Genomic DNA, 26,240 nt, shown 5'->3' on the forward strand with positions numbered 1-26,240 from the left:
ATGATAAAGATTTGGAGTATAATCTGGAAACTAGTTAGTACTACAATTTACTTTTATATCTTCTCTAACTTTCCGGGCTTCAAAATAATATTTTTGAAATTGGCGTTTGTTATGTCACTGTATTAACTGGCAGCTATGTTGATTTCGTGAAATATCGTGCACAATATACTCATGCTTCGTCAATTATCGCTTAGAAAATTATGCCTTTGGGTTTCTTGTTCAATGAAATTGAACATGTTATATTTTCAGTTCCAATCTACCCCTCGTTAATCAGTTTATAGATATGTATATGTGTAAGTGGTTTCTATAATATTCTACAGTACTTTTTTCACAGCAATGCTTCTTGATTGATGTGACACTATTTTTTTTTAAGATTCGATCAGCTTCATGGATAGTATAACGTGGTCTTTATATATTAATTAAATGAAAACAGGCCAGCCGTTTCAATTTTATAGAAAAGTAATGGACGATAGGTAAAGTATATATATCTCTCACAGTTCATAATAAAACCCTATAAAAACAGGATGATGGAAAGCGTATCAAATTACTTCTCATTATTGCGTAAATGACATTTATTTTCAGTTGTTTACGTAATGTTAAGTATATTAAATATGTATATTCATGAAAAGTTAAATTCATCATCTCGTGTAAATATTTACCGGCTATTGGAGATATTCTACTTTTCTGAAGTACGATGGACCTTCCAGACAAGCTTATTTCTCTTGATTAAAAGGAGATGCTGAGTATTCGTCAATGACAAAGCAATCCCCTCAGCACAAAAAAAACAGACGACATCTAGGGGGCAACATCCAAACAACACAAATAACCAGACGACATCTACTAAGAGAAAAACGTCAACAACACAAAAAGCCAGACGACATACAAGAAGAGGAATACATCAACAACAAAAAATAACCAGACGACATCTACTGAGGAAAACGTCAACAACACAAAAAGCCAGACGACATCTACTAAGAGAAAAACGTCAACAACACAAAAAGCCAGACGACATCCAATAAGAGGAAAACATCAACAACACAAAAAGCCAGACGACATCTACTAAGAGGAAAACATCAACAACACAAAAAGCCAGACGACATCCAATAAGAGGAAAACATCAACAACACAAATAACCAGACATTTACAAAGAGGAAAACGTCAACAACACAAATAACCAGACGACATCTAAAGGGCAACATAAACAACACAAATAACCAGACGACATCTAAAGGACAACATCAACAACACAAATAACCAGACGTCATCTAAAGGACAACATCAACAACACAAATAACCAGACGACTGCTAAAGGACATAATCAACAACACAAATAACCAGATGTCATCTTAAGGGCAAATATCAATAGAATGTATATATATATCATTCAAGTTAATCCGTAGCTTTTTTCAATCCAACTAGAACGTATAAATAGGTACAATCAAGTATGGTCTTGTTTCGTTCCAGTCCGAAGACACCTGTATCAACCTTTGGATTAATTAACTTCGAACTTTAAGGGGGCAAATTTCTATGTCACAATTGGCTGTTAACCATTGATGACCTACAATTATCGCAAGACAAATGTATTGCAGCTGCCCTTACCTGAAATACATTGCGCTCCAAACCTCATTGGTCAATTTGCCTACTTAGCAGATTGTATCGTTATTGGGTTTCTTTTAATCTATTCTTGTCTTGAATGTTTGTCACAAGAATTTAAGCAGCGACAACAATCAATGAATCAATCACAATGTGTCTAAATCTTAAAATTAAAGAGATTTGCAACTACTTATGGTGGCAAGCAAAGGACTATAAATTTCTCAAAAAATAGAACTAGCCAGGAATATATTTGAAGTCCAGTGGGAAATGTTAAGATCTCCAAGCATCTAAGTTTACCCCCCCCCCCCCCCTTTTTTATTCTTGTTACTCATTATTTTGTTTTTCTGTGTAGTGTTTTGTAGATTGTTTGTTCGTCCAGGTTTTTTTTGTTATTTTTTTTGTCTTTTGGTAATGGCCATGTCTGTCTTTCTTCCTGATACATAAAAAATCTATTTTATAAAAGCAATATCTAAATACAGGCGGATTAAATAGACAAGGTTGTTTCAAATAAAAATATGGTAAAAACCAACTTATTTTGAAGATTTTTCAGCGGGATGGTTTTGCTCGTTTTCATTAAAATATTATGATTTCATGAAATCAAGCCTTTAATCAAACACGTGGTACAATTTTAACGACGTTTTTTTTTTTGCAGCTTTTTGGCAATGCAAATAATGGGTAAAAATCCTTGGACGGACGGATTTACCAGACGACATTGTCATGTTTTTTTTTATTCCCCTATTGGTATCGCCCCCTTTTTATTACATGTTATAACGAAAAGGAGAGGAAGAATGAAAAGGAAACCACTATATCTTCCACTATAAATGGTCAACGAAATGAGAAAGCCATTTTTGATATGAAGATATGTCATAAAACTATTATTGGAAACGTTTAGAGAATAGGAATGGGGAAAGGATATAATACATGACATACAAATTATAATAGTTCAGTTGGTAAATAGAAGTCCGAAGGAGGAAAATATAAAAAGGGCCCCACAAAATTAACTGTTTAGATGGAAAAATAAGTCCGAAAGAGCGAAAAGTTACAAAGCAAGAATATATGAATTCTAATAGTCATATAGAATAAATTTTGAAGTCCGAAGGAAGAAAACGTTTAGATTATATAATTATGCCCAGAAAATCGTAAGGTAAATACGGGAAAATAATAAAGTGAAAAAAACAAATGTGTTGCACTGAAATGCCTCTTTCAAATTTTATTGAGACATTTTTTGACATACATTTACATTTTAAGGCATCGTAGTTCAACCGTTTTAATAAAATGTTGTTTGATTACATTATTTTTTAAGCTGTATAAATTCCTCGGTTATGATTATGATTTATCAAGCTCCAAATTATAAACATGCTGTTAAAGAGGCTTACATATCATTCCTCTATCCAACAAGACACATTAACCGTATAATCCTTCACACATACATCAACCCATGTACTAACTGTTATTGTGAAATCAGAGATGAACTTGTCTTTTGTCCGACATATTACAACCTTTCAGTGAGATTGTTTTGCTAAATTTAAAAATAATCTACCAAGTTATTAATTTTAAAAGGATTCAAGGCCAATAACCCTAAGTAGCTGTCACCAACCAGCACTGATTATAAAAACGTCAACTATCATGTGTTTTGCGCATGAGGATATGATCTTATGAATTTCTAATACACAAATATAAAATATATATAATGCTTTCTACAACGACTATTTTGTAGCAGTTTCCTGACAGAGCCTAGTTTTGTGGTTTAAATTTTTATAAACTGTTGTTCAGTATCTATTGTACTAGTTTTGTCCCATTTATTGACCTTCTTGATTTTTTCAAACTGGCTGAACAATCTGAATGGAACTATTCATTCTTTTGTAATTGGTGTATTTTTGTAGACGTATGAATAAATCGAAAGAACCCACAAATCAATTATTGTTATTCTTTTCAGACGTCAATTTCCGTTTTAATTTTTGTCAAGCAATTAATAGAAACACAACATAAATTGTTTCATTTCGTTTATTATGAAACGAATTTCATACTTGATTCTGTTTTCATCATACGTCAAATAACAAACCGTATCCAAACAAACATTTAAATATTGCGTTTATATAGATGTTTCTAACAAGAGAGTATTCAGTGTCAATGTTTTTGTCGGTTTATTGACGCTTTTTTAAAAAGGTCATTTAATGTAGGGCTTTGATAGAAATATAAAAACAAAATTATATATGGTTAAAAAAATGAACATTTTTATGTGTATCTGTTACTTCAATAAGCCAAACTAGACCGCATACGTACTTATACTCATTTGCAAAGATACCAGACTTTTTTCTCTTGACATTGAAACTTTTGAAGGCCAGATACTTTCAAGGTTTTAGATTCTATTAAACGGATTGTACGCCGAATGACATAGATTTAACAACCATAGGTCAACGTACGGCCCTCGACAATGAGCAAAGCCCATACCGTATAGTCAGCTATACAAGCTTATAACTGTATAGGCACTTTTATTTTAATTCCTTTATGTCATTCTTATTATAAGTTGCTGCTTGGTTGCTGTTTCAATGATAAATATACTCATCTTATGTGTTGATTCTTAACTCATTAAATTATCAAACTACATAGGCTTCGAGATTGTCTTATAGTTACCGTGTCATGAGATACATTTGTAGTTGAAGCAACTATCAAACTGTCGCTGAATTTTCGTATTCTTTTATTTCTTTTTATGTAAAGTCCAATCAACAAACGAAGTTCAGGTTGAGATCTCACGAAACATGTTTAACCCCGCCGCATTTTTGCGCCTGTCCCAAGTCAGGAACCTCTGGCCTTTGTTAGTCTTGTTTGTTTGGTTTTTTTTTATTTTGGTTCATTTATATGTTTCGGAGTTTAGTGTGACGTCCATTTTCTCTGAACTAGTACACATTTTTGTTTACGGTCCAGCTGAACCCCGCCTCCTGGTGTGGTATTTTCTCGCTGTGTTGAAGACCCATTGTTGGCCTTGGGCTGTTTTCTGTTCTTTGATCGGGTTGTTGTCTCTTTGACACATTCCCCGTTTCCATTCTCAATTATATTCTATCTTAAATGAATGTAACTGTACATATAGGAGACTGTATATTTTTATCCTACAAGGACACTTTCCATAAGACAAAGGTCTTTTTATTAAACATTTACCTAACCTTTTCATTACAGAAATCTTTCTACGATGTATAAAGCTTTGGACTAAAAATGCTTGAAGAAAAAGTAATGCATTAACACTATATATATATATATATATATATAATGTCTCATGAATACCAGACACTAATCCCTTTCAATTATATACATTACAAAACCATCGTAATATCCACATAATATGAAAGGTATTTCATAATTTATTCATGCATGCTAAAGACATACATCTGGCGGTGTCCATTATACACAAGTAAAAAAGATCGATATTCGTGTACTTCTATTTTGTTTACAAGTTTTTTCTAAAGATGACATAATACATAGTAAGACGGTTATAAAACAGAGTCTTTACATAATATATACCCCCATGCCGTTTTACTTTCCGTTTTTTAACCACATGGAAAATTACAATACTAACAGTGATACCTCAAAATGAGAATAAAAATCTCTATGGTCTTTCTTCAAGATGAAAACTGTAAAGAATCAGCTCAAACATTAAACACATTAACCAACTGCACCAACCATTAAAACTCAATCTTTCTGAGAAACAAATTTTGCCTTTGATTGTGTTTATATTTGTACTGTTTTAAGGGCTGCTTTAAGAAATTTATTTGGAAGTATACTGTACAACGAGAATATTTGGGTGTACATGTTTGTAGGCAAACATCCGAAATCAGCAGATTAAGTACTCTGAACTCAGTTCCTTCGATCGATAAGTGCAAGTTTTATTTGATACAGCATTGTATTATTTGATACAGTATTGTATTATTTGATACAGTATTGTATTGTTTTATTTGATACAGTATTGTATTGTTTGATACAGTATTGTATTATTTGATACATCATTGTATTGTTTGATACAGCATTGTATTATTTGATACAGTATTGTATTGTTTTATTTGATACAGTATTGTATTGTTTTATTTGATACAGTATTGTATTGTTTTATTTGATACAGTATTGTATTATTTGATACAGTATTGTATTGTTTGATACAGTATTGTATTGTTTGATACAGTATTGTATTGTTTTATTTGATACAGTATTGTATTGTTTGATACAGTATTGTATTGTTTGATAGAGTGTTGTATTGTTTGATAGAGTGTTGTATTGTTTGATACAGTATTGTATTGTTTGATACAGCATTGTATTGTTTGATACAGTATTGTATTGTATTATTTGATACAGTATTGTATTGTATTGTTTGATACCGTATTGTATTGTTTGATATATTATTGTATTATTTGATACAGCATTGTATTATTTGATACAGTATTGTATTGTATTATTTGATACAGCATTGTATTGTTTGATACAGCATTGTATTGTTTGATACAGTATTGTATTATTTGATACAGTATTGTATTGTTTGGTACAGTATTATATTATTTGATACAGCATTGTATTATTTGATACAGTATTGTATTGTTTGATACAGTATTGTATTATTTGATACAGCATTGTATTATTTGATAGAGTGTTATATTATTTGATACAGTATTGTATTATTTGATACAGTATTGTATTGTGTGATACAGTATTGTATTGTTTGATACAGTATTGTATTATTTGATACAGTATTGTATTATTTGATACAGTATTGTATTGTTTTATTTGATACAGTATTGTATTATTTGATACAGCATTGTATTATTTGATACAGTATTGTATTGTTTTATTTGATACAGTATTGTATTGTTTTGTACAGTATTGTATTATTTGATACAGTATTGTATTGTTTGATACAGTATTGTATTATTTGATACAGCATTTTATTGTTTGATAGAGTGTTGTATTGTTTGATACAGTATTGTATTGTTTGATACAGCATTGTATTGTTTGATACAGTATTGTATTGTTTGATTCAGTATTGTATTGTATTATTTGATACAGTATTGTATTGTATTATTTGATACAGTATTGTATTGTTTGATATATTATTGTATTATTTGATACAGCATTGTATTATTTGATACAGTATTGTATTGTATTATTTGATACAGTATTGTATTGTTTGATACAGCATTGTATTGTTTGATACAGTATTGTATTATTTGATACAATATTGTATTATTTGATACAGTATTGTATTATTTGATAGAGTGTTACATTATTTGATTCAGTATTGTATTGTTTGATACAGTATTGTATTATTTGATACAGCATTGTATTGTTTGATAGAGTGTTGTATTGTTTGATACAGTATTGTATTGTTTGATACAGCATTGAATTATTTGATAGAGTGTTGTATTATTTGATACAGTATTGTATTGTTTGATACAGTATTGTATTATTTGATACAGCATTGTATTTGTTTGATAGAGTGTTGTATTGTTTGATACAGTATTGTATTGTTTGATATAGTATTGTATTATTTGATACAGTGCTGTATTATTTGATAGAGTGTTGTATTATTTGATACAGTATTGTATTGTTTGATACAGTATTGTATTGTTTGATACAGTATTATATTACTATTTAATACAGTATTGTATTATTTTGCTTAAGATGTAACTGTATTTGTGTGTTCTGAAAACTGTTACTACTGAATCGAGTGCCTTATAAAAAGAAATAATATTTATTTTGCGTAATGTGTGTGCCTTTTGCTTATGAACTTAACTATGGAGGTGTGCTGATGTCCAAGGCAGACACATCGCCGGTGATTTTTTTATATCCTTCTGTTTTTGAGTTATTTTTTATAGAATTTGATTAAAATGGCAGATTTTTGTTTGGATGTGTTTAATCTGTTTACAAATTGTCTAGAATCGTTGCGATTAAGAGTTTAATATTTAGTATACAACAATCATCCCAGAAGTTGAATAGGGTTTCAATATAGAATCTTCCCTCGTATTCACCCGTCCGAAAGAAAACCCCTTGCTAAAGAGAGACGTCTTTTTGGTTGTGCGTGATGTATACGCAGCTACGTTCGGTCAGACGTTAACATTAATCAAACATATAAAACAAACAACCAATCACCGTTTGATAAAAAGAGACTAAGTTCCTTTTCAGGTTATTTAGTTATTAAGTAATTGTCCAATTGTTGCATACTTATTTTTTTACAGCTGAATGTTAAACAATGCTAGATTAAAAAAAGATATTTCAAATATAAATCTTGGCTTTTAACACATACTGAGTGGTGGTGTTGAACTAGTTTACAAAGTTAAAAACTTTCAGAAAATATTGAAATATGTTTTTTTCTAGTTTTTGAGACAGATCATTTATTTTAATTTTTTTTTATAAAGCCTACAACAGATGTGTTGATTCTTAAAAAGATTGAACATCTGTTTAAGTTCGTCTATCTAAGGGAATTTGCAGTACCTTTTACAAGATCAATGATACAGTGTTTATTGTCAAGCCTATTGGAACGTAACTAAATATACTATGATTGTACATGTGAGTGTGTTTAATAATCTTTTATTTTGGTCTTTCGTATCTTATTTGAATGTCTAAATCAGATAAAATGTGCAAGGTGCATTAAGTAATAAACGACGTAGAAATCTCTGAAACTGAACGTGTTTAGGTCACAGTATATGGTATCCAACGGTTACCAGTCGTCCATATCATATGGTAAACTCTAAATGGCCAAAGGAGACTTATTTTAATATTTAGTTCTAAATTGTTTATAATGATGAGTATTTTATGTTTATATTATAATAACCGAGAGATACCTTAAGCGACAAGCCAGTTAACTATTTTTAACAAACAATAACTATTAATAAAAGAAATGAAGAGTAAACCGTCAGCAACCCAAATAGAACGCAAAAACTAAATATAACTAAAAACAAATTTTGATATGTTTTGGTTTTACTGCTCGTAAAATAATTCTGGTGACAAATATCGTCGTGAACATGAATGAAATATTTGCCATCGGACGTTAAGATACCAACGAGCAATCAGTCTGGTGATAAATACCATTAATAGAAACCTCAAAGTACTTAACTTTCTTTATTTTATACTATTAAAGGCAGTAGTGCGTCTTAAAATGAAATATCTTAAAAACAAACACGTCTTTAAAAGCACATACTCGTGATGTTAATAAACTTGACTGTAAAGTTTTTCGCAATTCTTCAAAATTCAATAAAATTGCCTCATGTCACGAATGAATTAACACATTTGTATTAAAGGGTACATTGTGTTTCCCGAGGCAAACAATGTACTTATCAACGAACTACAAAATGTATTTAAATACTTAAGTATACAACAATCACCCTGACCAGGGTGAGGATTACGTATAGGTTTAGTATGGGGTAAATTACGTTATTTTTTAATTATATTGTTGAGATTTTCATATACTGAGACTATTTCTAATTTCGAAACTAATCGTTCTCCTCATTTCATGGTACGTAACTAGATAATAATAAAAAAGACATTGCTTTGTACAAGGCTGATGACTTATAGCAAGCTTATAATACCCTGATGACATTATTCTAACGTGGCCAGTTTTCGTCGTAGACTATCCAGTAGTTGAGTGGTTAAAAATCATATAATACAGCAATTTTTTACATAGTTCCGACTACATTATGTCATGCAATTTTTTTAACATAGAAAGAGAAAAATATTTACCACATTATTGTAAAAGAAATGCTAACATTATTGAATTTAAAAATGTATTCTCATCTGAAAATGTTGTAGAACTAGAAAAATTGTGTAGATTTATACGATACATATCACTGAAAGTCTGTCCTCCTGGTTAGAGGAACTGTAATACTATTATCTTGTTATTTATTTTCACACATGCGAAAAAAAATATGTATTATATATGAACTGTTATTGTCTCTGTAGCTATGTACTAGTTTATGAGAATAAAATCATTCATTCATTCACTATCTGGAATTTGATTGCAAATAAACAGATTATTGAAAGGGAAGCACACATCTTAAGACTTGAATCTGCTACCGCATTAAGCCATGATTAGTGGGTTTGTAGCAATTAAAACATCCATCTAATGACAAGTATGATAGTATCATCTAAATAGTGGCATTGTCTTAGTAATAATGCCGTGATGTGCACGTACAGGAATCACTTGGACGTAAGGGATATCAAGATTCATGTTATGCAGTTCGCACTTGAGCATTTGAACATTTTTTAATAAAAATGACGTGAACATTTTTACTAAATCTGCATCATGCATGGTGCAGTTGTATGACCATATATTACTTTCGATCTGATCTGAAAGGGTGACAAAGAGCGGAAACTAATACAACTGTCTTTTATTTTAAATACACACGAAATGCCTTTGGCAGTTGAAGTGTGGTCGATGGTTAAAAACGCCAGATATATACTACAGCAGTATAACTTAAAGATGTATATCCAAATTTGTTTGTTATTTGAGGCTATTTCGTCATTGCTCATTTCATAATTACTTACTAATGCCCTATACATGTATGATAAAAGGTGATTTCATGTTTTACTGGAAATCGCAAAAATAATCAAAATAATTTTGGTATTTTATCTGTATATCTTAAAAAATCTTCATAGCCAGAAACTATTTGTCATACGATTGTTTTAAATGTTTTGTTAACGTCATTTGTGAAAGCGATGACACATAGCTTTTAATATTTTATACTTAATGTTAAGAGGATGAACATTTTCACATCCAATAAGTAGAAAATATATCAACTTTCAGGAATAAAATAATAACTGATAATAATAGATTCAACGCATTAGGAAAATTATAAATGTTCCAAAACAATGTATACAGCAAATAAATACAAAAATCACATCCATGCATAAACATTGTATCGGCTAACATTAACTCGTCAAAATCTGAGAGTAGTCTCGGTCCAAGTTAAGCATAAGTAGACACAATTAGTAAAAAAACATACTAGTATTATCTTCCTTTAAAATGTACATACACAATGTCATTGAGATAAGTTACATAATAATTACCAGATCAATACAAATTAATTATAAGTTGCATGTGATTTGATTACACGCTTGAAACTATTTTAATTGTTGCAAATGTTAAAAGAGTCCTTTTGACAATGATTATTATTTTTTTTATAAAATAACTGGTATTGAAATGTCATTTTATATGTCGAATAGATCAGATTGCTTTGTCAATTGGTCCCACTTGAGAAAAAAAATATATAAAAAATATGTAAATCGAATAATAGTGCTCTTCTTAAATAGCTAACTGTTTGACCTCTTTTTTATCCTTGTATACAGCAGTGGAAAATCTTTTGAATGTGAATTTAAATGCATATGAAACATGAGTAAATCACTGTTTCATTGTTATGATCTCAGGATTAAAAGATCAATAATTTGTAATAACAATAAGCAGGTGTTTTATATACATAACATAACAGAACTTACCTTGAGAAACGTAAATAAGACAATATAGTATGGTCCAGCAGCGGGCACCTGCCATTTTTTTTCCTTTTTATGATATGAAACTTGTACTTTGATGTTCATATCAATACTAATTAAACTGGTGTGTATACCGGGTATATATGTTCTTTAGGCTTTTCACAATTCATTGGTGTCACGTGACCAAAGTTTACCTGTATAACAGAAGTTGGCGTTCTATATTGCAGTTGACCAGTGTTATAAGACAAATATTCTGCTTGAAGGAGTCTAGATCGGTTGATATAATATAGTGGAGCATATTGATGTATACTTAAAAAGACATTTTCAAAAATGGTCATGAAAACATACAAACTGATAGTTCGCCTGTATTAGACGATCGACCTTATCAGTATTTTTAAAGCGGATAGGATGTAAACAATGAAGACTTCCAAGAGATTTTAACTCACCTACTCAGGCATAATGACTTGCTATAAATATCTTTAATTTCCAATCAAATCTTAAGAAATGAGATTATTATCACTACATCATTTGAACTTTTTTATAGCTTGCTATGCGGTATGGGTTCTGCTCATTGTTGAAGACCATATGATGACCAACAGTTGTTAACTATTACGTTATTTGGTCTTTGGTGGAGAGATGTCTTATTGGCAATTATTCCACAAGCTTTTAGTTGTACATTGTTGCCATCACATATGAAAAAATTAAAAGGGCGCCTCATGCATGCAGGTCTTTAATATAATTAGGGAAGAAGGTTTGATTTTGGTTTAGGGAGCTACCATGCATTTGATTTTTATGGAGGGGGTGGGGGGGGGGGGGGGGGGGGGGGGGGGGGGGCTAGGATAAAATTTGAAAAAAGACAGGACAGGAGTTTTAAGTAAAAAAAAGGCAGGATGAGCAACTTGGCCAAAAAAAAGTCAGGATGACAATTTATGTAAAAAAAAGTCAGGATAAAGTAATAAAAAAAGGCAGGACCGAATAGAGTGAAAATTAAAAAGGCAGGACAGAGATTACAACTACAAAAAATGCAGGACCAAATTTTTCATCCTAGCCCCCCCCCCCCCCAATAAAAATGAAATGGTAGCTCCCTTAAACCGGGAAGAAATAAGCATTTTCCTTGCCCGAAACCAAGGATTTGTATAGTAATACAATATAATACAAATCCTTGCCAAAACCAGACTTAATCGAACGAAAAGTCTCTGAAGACAATGTTGTTAGAACATTGGAGTTTTAATCAATACTTTTCAAATTTGACAATTTAAGGGAGACTGATTTCTATAATTTTTTCTTGTTTTCGAATCCTTGTATTTATATTGTTTATTTATCTTTTGTTAACTTTTTAAAAATAAAAAAAAATATTGGGTTAAACTAATTTTAGTGACAGAGTTTACAATAGAAAACAAGCATTCCTTTTCATGTATACTATGCACTCCTAGATTTAAAATGTGTTCCTTCGTAAGGAACAGAATCTATGTTAAGTTTATACACATGAAAGTTTTGTCTAAAGTATTATATCATCTAGCTCCGCCGTAATGATGTACTTTCTTTAATCAATATGACCGATTGAAAATTGGTATTTCCGGATTTTCAGTCATACATGTAAGCGTAATATTTCTACTTGAGGACTGTTACTGACACGTTAAAGATCCAGCTAAGTCAGTGGCGTAGCTAGGCCATTTTTAAGTGTACGCCCGAACCTCATCGAGGGTTTTGAGGTCCAGAACAGAAGACCTCCTGATTGGGGGCGAAACCCCAAGGATGTTCACGCGTTATTGAGAAAAAGATACCAACATATGTCATTAAAAACTCATCAATAGCAACATACTTGGTCGGTTCAGAACAAAACTTTACGACAAAGGAGATGATTTCAGCCTCCAATTGTAAACTTTTCTTTTCTATGTAGCAACATTCCAGCAGCACCTGCATATGGAGTATATACATGTCAGTTGATAAGATATGCCAGAGCTTGCATTTCCTATCATCATTTCAAGTGGTGAAGTTGAAATCATCACTTCGTAAATTTTACGAACGCAATCACGAGTTAGTTGACCGTTATGGAATATCGGTTATACAGATGATATCGGATATGTTCCTTATGTCGTAACTACAATCCCGTTCCCTTTTCACGAATGTGACCTACCAAATTAGACTATTTAACGGCTTTATAATAACATGAAGACGACGGGTGCCACGTGTGGAGCAGAACCTTCTGGAGCACCTGAAACCAACCCCAGTTTTTGGTGGGGTTCGTGTTGTTGTTGTACCCCTATTTGTGACATTTTGTTCACGCATCGTTGTCAATATAATGGAATTTGATGCGACAGTCGTACAAGTGAGAGGTTTAGCGCTATAAAACCATGTTCAATCCACCATTTTCTACATAAGAAAATGCCTGTACCAAGTCAGGAATATGACAGTTGTTGTCCATTCGTTTGATGTGTTTGTACTTTTGATTTTGCCATTTGATTAGGGACTTTCCGTTTTGAATTTTCCTCGGAGTTCAGTATTTTTGTGATTTAACTTTTTCCTTGATAGATAGTGGATGCTTACAAGGAAGCTACTGAACCAAGAGTTCTAAGTGGTGAAGTTGAAATCATCCCTTCGAAAATTTTACGTTCGACATAACAAGTAGGTTAATGACGACGGATATGTTCCAATTGCTGATATTACCACAATCCCGTCCTCTTTTCCTCTAATGTGATCTACCGAATTAGACTTATCACTGAGTTTGCACACGTGGAGTAGAATTTGCTTACCCTTCCGAAGCACCTGAGATCACCCCCAGGTTTTGGTGGGGTCCGTGTTGTCAAGTCTTATGTTTCTATGTTGTGTTTTGTATACTGTTGTTTGCCTTTTCATAGTTTTTCGTTTTTTGCCATGGTATTGTCAGTTTGTTTTCAATTGATGAGTTTGAATATCCCTTTCGCGTCTCTTTCAGAGTCTAATTTGTTTTTTACAGTTAAATTTATTCATTGTATTGATCTGGAATATAATGGTAATATATTAAGAGAAAAAAATGCCCAAAAACAGTTGCTTAAAAATATGTTAAGAAGCAATCTAAAATTTATATCTATATTTACTCGAATGCTCCTTTCTTATGAGTCTAACGAAATCAGAGAAATATATTTTAATTAGATTGGTTTAAAAGGAGATGTGGGGTAAACAATCAATCGACAAAAAAATCGAAACTTTATATAGAGATAGTCAAAAAGCAATTCACCATTTTAATGTTGTCGTTCTATTGATTTTTTGGGAAAAATACAAGGCTCGTGTGCTTTTAATCAGTTCTTATAATTTATTTGGGTTCAAATATTTTTTTTTTCTTCAAAATTTATGTGTACGCCCGGGCGTTTTGACGTAAACGTAGCTACGCGCATGTAAGTATGTAGGTCAAGTACAAAACAGGGTTCATATTCATGCGCGTAGCTACGTTTACGTCAAAACGCCCGGGCGTACACATAAATTTTGAAGAAAAAAAAAATATTTGAACCCAAATAAATTATAAGAACTGATTAAAAGCACACGAGCCTTGTATTTTTCCCAAAAAATCAATAGAACGACAACATTAAAATGGTGAATTGCTTTTTGACTATCTCTATATAAAGTTTCGATTTTTTTGTCGATTGATTGTTTACCCCACATCTCCTTTTAAACCAATCTAATTAAAATATATTTCTCTGATTTCGTTAGACTCATAAGAAAGGAGCATTCGAGTAAATATAGATATAAATTTTAGATTGCTTCTTAACATATTTTTAAGCAACTGTTTTTGGGCATTTTTTTCTCTTAATATATTACCATTATATTCCAGATCAATACAATGAATAAATTTAACTGTAAAAAACAAATTAGACTCTGAAAGAGACGCGAAAGGGATATTCAAACTCATCAATTGAAAACAAACTGACAATACCATGGCAAAAAACGAAAAACTATGAAAAGGCAAACAACAGTATACAAAACACAACATAGAAACATAAGACTTGACAACACGGACCCCACCAAAACCTGGGGGTGATCTCAGGTGCTTCGGAAGGGTAAGCAAATTCTACTCCACGTGTGCAAACTCAGTGATAAGTCTAATTCGGTAGATCACATTAGAGGAAAAGAGGACGGGATTGTGGTAATATCAGCAATTGGAACATATCCGTCGTCATTAACCTACTTGTTATGTCGAACGTAAAATTTTCGAAGGGATGATTTCAACTTCACCACTTAGAACTCTTGGTTCAGTAGCTTCCTTGTAAGCATCCACTATCTATCAAGGAAAAAGTTAAATCACAAAAATACTGAACTCCGAGGAAAATTCAAAACGGAAAGTCCCTAATCAAATGGCAAAATCAAAAGTACAAACACATCAAACGAATGGACAACAACTGTCATATTCCTGACTTGGTACAGGCATTTTCTTATGTAGAAAATGGTGGATTGAACATGGTTTTATAGCGCTAAACCTCTCACTTGTACGACTGTCGCATCAAATTCCATTATATTGACAACGATGCGTGAACAAAATGTCACAAATAGGGGTACAACAACAACACGAACCCCACCAAAAACTGGGGTTGGTTTCAGGTGCTCCAGAAGGTTCTGCTCCACACGTGGCACCCGTCGTCTTCATGTTATTATAAAGCCGTTAAATAGTCTAATTTGGTAGGTCACATTCGTGAAAAGGGAACGGGATTGTAGTTACGACATAAGGAACATATCCGATATCATCTGTATAACCGATATTCCATAACGGTCAACTAACTCGTGATTGCGTTCGTAAAATTTACGAAGTGATGATTTCAACTTCACCACTTGAAATGATGATAGGAAATGCAAGCTCTGGCATATCTTATCAACTGACATGTATATACTCCATATGCAGGTGCTGCTGGAATGTTGCTACATAGAAAAGAAAAGTTTACAATTGGAGGCTGAAATCATCTCCTTTGTCGTAAAGTTTTGTTCTGAACCGACCAAGTATGTTGCTATTGATGAGTTTTTAATGACATATGTTGGTATCTTTTTCTCAATAACGCGTGAACATCCTTGGGGTTTCGCCCCCAATCAGGAGGTCTTCTGTTCTGGACCTCAAAACCCTCGATGAGGTTCGGGCGTACACTTAAAAATGGCCTAGCTACGCCACTGATATTCATAGCATAGTTACATGTTCTCGTCCTGGTATGCATGTAATATTTGCCACTGGATGTTAAACATCAATTCATCATCATTTAAAATAAATATAGAGAAATAATAAATATTTCTCAACGATCCGATCAAAAACAAAGAATAAATCAAAATAACAGGATTTGCTGAGAACTGGTATTTACTCACGTACACATAGAAAATAAAAGATGATTTGAGACAAAAGGTGACTCGAGGGGGAGGGAGGATATGTGGTTATTTTAGTTTCCGCATGGCGAATTTTCTTTTCAAAGTATAAATGAACGTCCACCTCAACACTTATATAATTTATGATGATTACAGCTTATCAAAAGCCTGTATGCATTGCAATTTTATGCCTAATTACAAAAATTAACCGTTGTCTGAAGGATTTGTATGTATGTTTGTATACAAATCCTTGGTTGTCTCGAACGATTTTTATTTTATACTTGCTGATTTAATTTTTTAAAAAATCTTATTGCTTCGACGAACTTTAACTGATCTTCTTAACTTATACACAAAAATAAGTTAAAGTACTTTTCGCGTGATTTTGATTTTGACGTTGTTCAATTTTGTCTTTGTTATCAAAAAGTTGTATCTGAAATCAGCGAAGCGTTACAGGAATGTTCACCCTTGAGTATAACTGTTTGTATTTGTCCCAAGTTAACTATAGCTATTGTATGTCAAATAAGCCGTTTTTCCATACAATGTTTTTACATGGTGTTACACAATCATATAATTACAACCAGGTATTGATATTGTTATGTAATTATATGTAATTTTGTGTAGAAGAATTAAAATTTATTTGATATTAAATACTGTTATGTAATAAGGTATTGATAGCGTGGATCAAATCTATCAAGGATAAAAACTATCATCTTGGAGACAAAGGTATAGGAGGTGTTATATATACATATATTAACATGTAAGCCCTCCGTATGATATGTCATTCCAAGATAATGAAAATCCGATGTCTGAATTCTATCTTTTAAATGATGATTTTGATTTTTTTATGTGATATTTAAAAACTCTGTTATCTATGTGTTATATATGGTTCCTCTTTTGGCTAGTTCCCTTTATTCTATGTTTAACCGGAGAAAAGATGTTGTAATCTATAAGTTATTTAATTAATAAATGTTGTTTTTATTAAAGAACCACTTTCACATTCTATTTTTTTTTCTTTTTATGTATGTATTGTTAGAGGTCTGTTTTAATTATAGTGTCTCATAAGTCGTATTCGGCTGGCATCTTTTTTACTTAATGTTACGTTTTTATGATATTGTGTATACATAGATATTGTAATGAATGGTGATACCAGAGACATATATACACATTGTGTATATATCTCTGGTGATACTTAAATAAAAACAAAATCATATCTTTTAATTCCAAACTGACGCTACGATGAAAAAAAATGAAATCCGAATTCTTTGTCAAAGTATTTTTTGGAACAATTTATAAGATTATGGAAAGTTTATGAAATGCTTGAGTGGAGTTATTAAATCACTCAAGTATGAGACCAACTCCTTATCAGAAGAAGAAGAAAGGAAAGAAGAAGAAGAAGAATTCTCTTTAAGATAATATGCAATAGGAATAATTTTGAATTTATTGAGTATATAAGTATGAGAATGTTCTCTTTTTTTATTTGTTACATTATTGTACAACTAATATAGATTCATAAGAATATTTTATCACAACAGTAATCACTTTATAACCTCGTCATGTATAGGAATATTATTAAGTTGATTGGAAAGTAAATGTACTTTGCTTAACTAGTATTATGCACTGTTGTTTATTTTGTTAGAGAATTATAATGAAATTGACATTTTATTTTACTTTAATGTACATGGATCTATGATATTGACTTCGATATGTATATTTCATACAAGAGAGACGTCCTGGTTTACAGCATATTAGGTATACACAATTGCAATAAAAATACAACAAACTTATTTAAATGGCTTTATAAGTTTGTTTATTCATATATTTCTCATTTTGAACTACTTTAACGTACATCAGAGAATAGTATATTGTCCGTGAGACGATGTGACAATATTTACTCCTTTATACATTGACACAGTTAAGACGAAATTTGTATAAATTTGTAATCTCAAGGACGTCCATGCATGCTTTAAATATCATAAATCATTGGTATTCTGTATTCCAATGAATATAATGTCGTTCGTTTACAATTTATAATTACATTACATGTGTGTTTCACAAGAATCCGTACATTTGATTTACAGACGACAATCACGAGACATTCACACGTTATACTTAATATTACCTATGTAATGCAACACTAATGACAGCACGTGCTTCCCGCGACAACATCACAACAATGCATAAAGTTAAACAAACGAAAAAATTGACATATGTCTTAATTTCATGGCTGTAGCTTAAAAAAATTATTATTTGTTTTCGTAATTTTAAAGGTTTTGTTTTGAAGAGAGAAGCACCAGAGATGAAACTCTTTGTTATGAGAGTACACCATTTAAAATAAATTGCTATGGGGTTGAGAAAGCAGTACACAACTAAATAAAATATTTGAAACATTAACCATGCGCTAATGTAAGATTGAAAAATCCTTTCGTAAACAGAAATTAAAAAAGACCAAGCCATGGGAAGATAGAGATTTAACGGATGTAAAGAAAACTGTACAAAAAGGCGCATTACATTTGCGCGCATTTGGGGATTAAAATCTTTTACGTTTGCGCGCAGCTGTTGGTTACATTTGTGCGCATTCATTTTACAGGTAAAACAGGTAAAATAAAGGTAATTGATAATAAATATGACTATAGATCATTAATTTTCATAATAAATATGACTATAAATGATTAGATTTGAAAATATCTGTTAATTTAAATTAAATATTTTCATACCGAATTCTAAAAAAAATAGTGATCATGAAAAATCCCGTAATATCTTAAGGTATACATGTAACTTAATTGCGAATATTTCAGATTGAATAGTATTCTGTTTTCTAATTTTACCGAATAGTGATCGCTTTTGAATAAGTAAATAATCTAAGTCAGTATGTAAAGTTGCGTCAAGGCACAAACATGGAGTCTCGCTTGTCAGAAACAAATCGACAGAACACTTTAGTCAGGGGATATGTCATGGCAATGCACCGTTAAGAATGACAAAACGGATGTAAATTCAACAGCCATTCAAAAAATGGTAACTGTGAACATACACATAAATCCAATTCTAGAAACCTTGAGATTCAGGTTATCTGTGCGGTTGTAAAGAAAAAAGCGACAGCCGACATACCTGCTAGGCTAACGGAAGGGGTACTTGTAAATAGCTAAATATTGATAAACTTGTACTTGCCTGACTTTACCTGTAAAATAAATGCGCGCAAATGTAATGGTAATGCGCGCAAATGTAATGCACCGGTACAAAATCTTACCAGACTGTTAAGAATACATTTTTATGATCTCAATTTAAGAAATAATTTTCTTTATGATCTCAATTTAAGAAATTAATTTCTTGGGTCACAGAAAAAAAACTACTGCCAAAGACCAAATTTTAAGAGTTACAAAACTAATCAAAGTACTGAAGTACTGAACATCGGATGACCGCAGGTTCTTGTGGATGGTCAAAAGCACATGTCACAGAAACAGATCACATCTCTATACCTGAAACTGAGGTTAATTTACAGAGAATTTTTTTCTGATACAAGTTTGTGCTTGGATGATGAATAAATGACAGGAAATTCAACCTCACCGTAATAAGTATTTTATTGTAGTGATACAAATCAGTATACCTTGGACTATTATACTTAACTGGTTTGTTGTTATATATTATATTAATATTACGGTTGCATGTATATATAATTTTCATCTATTTGTATATCATTCTATTCTATTGTTATTATAGTGCAGTGCAAGTGCATGGTGGACACTCTTCTGTAAAAAAATCAAAGCCTGTAAAAGCAATTGCTGCCATGTTAATGTTTTGGGGACTTTTATTTTTCATCCACATATATAAGAATTAAACCTGACAGGACAGGAGTGTTGTCTAGTGAGAAACAAGAAGGTTTTAACTTTATATCAATAAAAGACTTTAGCAGGAAATATTTTTTAATATGTTTTATATTTCACAAGGAGACAACAAGTTTACCAGGCTAAAGTTGGGGTTAATATATATACATGTGCTGAAACATATAACTCAAAAAGAAATCATTATGGATTATCCCCTGGTAGTGTTTGTAACTGGGCAATAATTTCCTTTATTGATTTAATTTTAACAATTTTCATAATTAATTTAAATTAACCATTCAGTTAAAACATTTCAACTTTCCAGACGCGAATGTTAAAAAACGGGACAGAAATAAAATATCTTATAAGACATAAACATGTAAAAAATAAATATATATTTCAGCTTACTAAAAATATTTTCATAATGTTACTTTGACACCATTTCTTAAAACTAAGTCCCAAACATAATTGCTCAGTTGATATGTGTCATCCTCATGCGATACGAGATAACTATAATTCTGATGCAATCCCGAAAAGGGTGGTCATCACAGACAAACATGACATTAAATCGTCATTATACGAACAAGAACAAACAGCTCTATGTTGCTTTGATATTTATTAATTTTCAGGAAACATTGCGAAAAATTATCTTGTTAAATGTGTTACCTTCGTTAAATAAAGAATTTATTATTATTATTATTATTATTATCTTCAATATTTCGAAAACATGTGAAATAAATTTCAGGTCCATTTCATTAGTAAGGGGAGTCAGTTAAGTTTGTCTATTTTTAGATTACAGGTAATCATTTGACACTACGTACATGTATATATATATAACCTGTGTGACCTGTGTAGTGATTTTGATTCTACGATAAATTTATGAATGAACAAGAGCACCTGACCTCTTTCTTAAACACCAATTAAACATATAAAACCGTATTTAATAAGAAATAATTCAGTCAAATTTTCAGTACTAAATCAACAACTGAAATGATTCCATATTTTGTTGAAACATCGTACGAACGGAGAACGGAATCGCATGTATAAAAATGCACTGTTTTCACTTGTAATGACCGCGGATCTATAATTTTTATAGATCGGTTGAAAACCCAAAACTAATTTGCATAATGGAAATTTAGGCGATAGCAATACATCGAAATGACCTCACGGTCATCGCGATGTAATAAAAAAGAAGAAAAATCTATATAAAAAGGTTATATATATAATAAGCTTTCAGCCCTTCGAGATAAAGACCCTAAACAATATTGGAAATTATTAAAATCAATAAAATATGAGAACAATAATAATTAAATTGAGCTTCAAGCTGGTTTCCCAGAAATTATTGATCATTTCAAGCACCAAGGAGAGACAGGTTACTATGATAAAGAATTTAAAGCTAAAATTGAAAAAAAAAGATATACTAAAAGAAGCAACTGAAGTTTTATTCAATGAGACAACTGACAAACCTCTAGATAATTCTTTTACTATCAATAAAGTAAATGAATGTATACGAAAATAACAAATATGGGAAAAGCCCTTGTCCAGATCAAATTTCCAATGAAATTATATTAAGTATAGCGGTGTTCATAATTGTAAAGCTATAACTAAGCTTTTTAACTTAATTCTTGATTCTGGTAAATATCAATCAAGTTGGAGAAAATCCTTTACCATACTTATTCATAATGCTGGAGACAGGCTAGATATTAATAATCATAGAGGAATTTCTCCTCAAAATTGTATTGCTAAATTTTTAAGATTTACTCTTGCTTTGTTGATTTGCGTCGTGCATTTGACACTGTTTGGCATGCCGGTCTCTTGACAAATTAAGAAGGATGATGTTGGAAAGAAAGTATTTGAAGTAGTTAGAGATATATATAAGTGTTGTGAATCTTCAGTAAAAATAGATAATAATAATAAAAGGGTCATACAGGGGATAGTTTGAGCCCCACATTGTTCAATTGCCTTATTAATTATCTCATATTTTTTATTGGACGTTTGATCCTGTGTCCTTAGACGAAGCATCAATTAGAAGTCTCAATTTTGCTAATGATCTTTTTTAAATACTATGAGAATCACAAAATGGTTTACAGTCTGCTTTGAACAAACTGGAAAAATATTGCTACAAATGGCAATTGACTTGTAATACTAGTTAAACTAAAATTATGATTTTTCATTCTAAAAATTCTTTCAAATTTTTTCTATAAACAAAATCAGTTAACTGAAGTTAAAGAGTATAATTTTCTTCGTAACATTATTGATAATAAAGGTAGATTTTGAGATCAACACAGGAACTATCCAAGAAAGCGCTTAAAGCGTTATTCTCACTAAAAATATATGTCTAATTTTCATTACTGATCCTGTTGATTCATCATGTAAATATTTGATTCATCAATTAAAACCATAATTTTATATAATAGTAAAATTTGGTTTATGGAAGAATATTTATTTACTCCATTTTTAGAGTCACAAACAGAGCCTAAATGCATTGAACTAACTGTGATATTTTATCCTTGACAGCTAGATTCAGATTTGAGAAAGTGCATCATAAATTTTGTAAAACTGTTCTTGGAATTAAAAGAACCTCCTAAAATATAGGTGCCAAGTCTGAGTATGGACGGTTCCCACTTGAATCATTTATAAAAACTCAAGTTTTATTATATTTTTGAAGAATTAATTGTCAGGAAATAATCTTCTTGTTAAAAAGCTTTCTCAACAAATAAGTCTATGTCTGAATATGGAATATATACTTGGTAACGTGAGGGTACCCAAATTGCACCCATTTTGACAGTTTTTTCATCTACGTTTTTTTATGATCCAGACAAAAGTTTCCATTCTGTGTTTATTTGTAGATGTATCCTTACTTACTATATAGTTTAATCAATTTAATTTTGAATCAATATTGAATCATAGAAAAATGGCTTTGAACCGACCTCCAAACGATCCATGATTCTGTAATGAGGTCGTACCCAAATTGCATCCATACATAAAATCGAATAACTGATGTTTTTTTTTATTTTTCCAAATATTCAGAACAATTTGACAATAGTCCATGCTTACTATTCATTTTTTAAGAAATGGATACCTGTAACATATTTTTTTAAAATTGCTCATTTTCAAAAGTTGACCTTTTTGCCGACGTCGCATTGGACGTTTTCTCAGATTTTACTTTTTCCAGTAAATTCTTCATCTGTTGATATATACTGTGAACGTATTGTGCGTATTTAAATATATTTAGCTATGTTGAAAGACGTGCAAAATGTCAAATCATAAAAATACAAATATTTTAGTATCCAAGAAAACTTGTAAGATTTCCGCTGCTATTTTTCTAAATAGGTGCAATTTGGGTACTCAGTGCAATTTGGGTACCGTGACGTTATACTTTTGCCACATTTTTACAGAATTTAATATTGACGAAGAAAAAAATGTTGATTTTGATGATAAACCTTTTGAAAAATTCACTTAAAACAATTAAACATATTGTTAAAGAAAAGTATGATAAAATCACTCTTTTTGTTATCTTTGGAGGACGTGTTTTTCAACAAACAATCGGCATTTCCATGGGAACCTACTGTACTCCTTTTTTTGCCGACTTTTTCTTTTATTTTTATGAGGATGGTTCCATACAGGAGCTTCTTAGGAAGAATGAAAAGAAGCTGGCATCAATTGAATTGTTTCAAATTGTTTATGTCGGGGCCTTTTATAGCTGACTATACGGTATGGGTTTTCCTCTTATTGAAGGCCGTACGATTGCCTATATTTGCTTACATCCACTTCATTTGAACTTTGGTGGATAGTTGTCTAATTGGCAATCACACAACATCTCCTTATTTTTATATTATCCTTTAACTTTACGTTTCGCTATACAGATGATGTCCTCTCACTAAATAATTTAAAGTTTGGTGACTATGTTGGTCGCATTTATCCCATAGAACTTGAAATAATGGTAACAATAAATACAGTTAAGTCTGTCTCATATCTTGACTTACATCTAGAAATTGACAATTAGGGTCGGTTGAGAACAAAATTTTACCTCAAAAGAGACGTTTCATTTCTATGTAGCAACGTTCCAGCAACGCCTGCATACGGAGTATATATCTCCCGGTTGATACGATATCCCAGGGCTTGTGCTTCCTATCATGATTTTCTTGATAAAGATTTGCTGCTCACAAGGAAGCTATCGTATCAATAGTTCCAAGCGGTGAAGTTGAAATCATCCCTTCGAAAATCTTACGGACACCATCACGAGTTGGTTGACCATTATGGAATATCTGTTTCACAGATGACGACGGATATGTTCCAATTGTTGTAACCACAATCCCGTCCAATTTTCCTCGAATGTGACCTACCAAATTAGATTTATCACTGGGTTTGTACCTACATGAGCAATACGACGGGTTATGTATGTGGAACAAGATCACTTACCCTTCCGGAGCACCCGAGATCACCCCGGATTTTTAGTGAGGTTCGTCTTGCTTAGTCTTTAGTTTTCTATGTTGTTTCTTGTGTACTGTTCAATGTCTTTTCGTCGTTTTACGCTTTTTAGCCGTGGCGTTGTCAATTTGTTCTCGACTTATGAGTTTGAATATCTCTTTGGTATCTTTCGCCTCACTTTTGAAAAACTTTCAAATATAGATAACAGTTCAAACTTTACCTTAAGTAAACTAAGCTGAACAGTTTTATCTTTTTACTTTATTCAATTCGTGTGTGCTGGTTCATATTCTGGACGCCAGTCTTTGCTCCTTTCAATTGGAAATACAGATAACAAAATGAAACTCAGAAATGGAAAAATACTAAATACCAAACTCGTTTAAAGGGTATCTATACGTCTCAATCTTCAAAATCGCTTACTAGTATCTAAAAATACTACAATCGCTAACAATTTTAATAATAAAAATCGTGTTTACCCTTCTATCGATAAGTGTCATGCCAAAAAATGACTTACATGTCCCCGTCTTTCCACCAGCAATACGGTTAGGTCAACGTTTAATGGTCGCACATTTTCCTTAAATTTTGAAACTGATATAAATTGAAAAAAACTAACAGTATTATCTATATATTTACTCACATGAAACAAACCGGGATGTGGTATTCAGTACGTAGGTGAAACCGGACGCTATTTATCTAAACACACGCAAGAACTCCTTTATTGTTTTAGAAGACCTCATAAATTTAAAAGTATCATTTATCAACACCCTAAGAAGCACAATCATCCTATTAAATAATTAACAGTTCAACGTTTAGAAGTAGTAAATAACAAGCCTTGGGAATTTCATTCAAAATTTGTACAATCACGGAAAATAATTAAATTAATTTGGATTAAAAAATTACAGACAGTCTATCCTCTCGGTCTTAATGATAATATCATGTGAATTGGTAATATATCAAGAACCGATTCTGTTAACATTTTGAATATAGTTTCTAAAACTGTTCGTAAAAATCGTTCTCATGGACGTAGAATAAATAGTAATCAAAGAAAATTTCGTACCAACAATACAAATATTTTCGGAACTAATTACTATTTTAAAAAACAACGACAGACATTATTTGTTAACCAAGCTCTGTTCTTTACATGTTAATAAATTACATCAAATTTTAGAGGATTGCAACACAATTCCATATTGCAGTCCTAAGTATGAAATCGTCCAAATTATAATTGCATATTTTTATTCTAAACTGTTTCCCAAAATTGACCGCCCTGAAGATCATAAAAAACATTTCATTAAAATCTAATATGTCAATTAAGGTTTTGATTTTGTAAATATTTCCGGTATTTTTAATGATCATTCCGGTAAAGAACAAATTCCTGGCTATTTTGATAATACTGAGCTCCCTCTTATTTGTTATGTTTACAAAATATCTACCCGGAAATATGTGTTTAATTATAGCGAAGTGTGTGAAGATGTTAATATCAGTGACAATACACCTACGTCATGAAATTGCAGTAATTCCGAATACATTTATGGCCCCAGTTCCCATGAAATTTATAAAACGAGAAAAGGCTGACAATTAATTCGATAATGAACATAGTTGTTATTAGTATTAAACATTTTACAG

At 31.4% G+C, this 26,240-nt stretch overlaps 1 protein-coding gene across 1 annotated transcript in view; it reads right to left on the reverse strand.

Annotated features, from left to right (window-relative positions):
- LOC127729268 (low-density lipoprotein receptor-related protein 2-like) overlaps nucleotides 1-11,244 on the reverse strand; it is a 59,612-nt gene extending 48,368 nt beyond the window's left edge. The window contains exon 1 of the mRNA XM_052237002.1: nucleotides 11,062-11,244. Within this exon, the coding sequence (XP_052092962.1) occupies nucleotides 11,062-11,116 (55 nt within the window). The 5' untranslated portion in view covers nucleotides 11,117-11,244. The remainder of the gene's footprint in view (nucleotides 1-11,061) is intronic.
- Nucleotides 11,245-26,240: the final 14,996 nt, after the last annotated feature.

The sequence above is a fragment of the Mytilus californianus genome, unplaced genomic scaffold, assembly GCF_021869535.1.
Source record: "Mytilus californianus isolate M0D057914Y unplaced genomic scaffold, xbMytCali1.0.p SCAF_2, whole genome shotgun sequence".
Taxonomy (NCBI): Eukaryota; Metazoa; Mollusca; class Bivalvia; order Mytilida; family Mytilidae; genus Mytilus; species Mytilus californianus.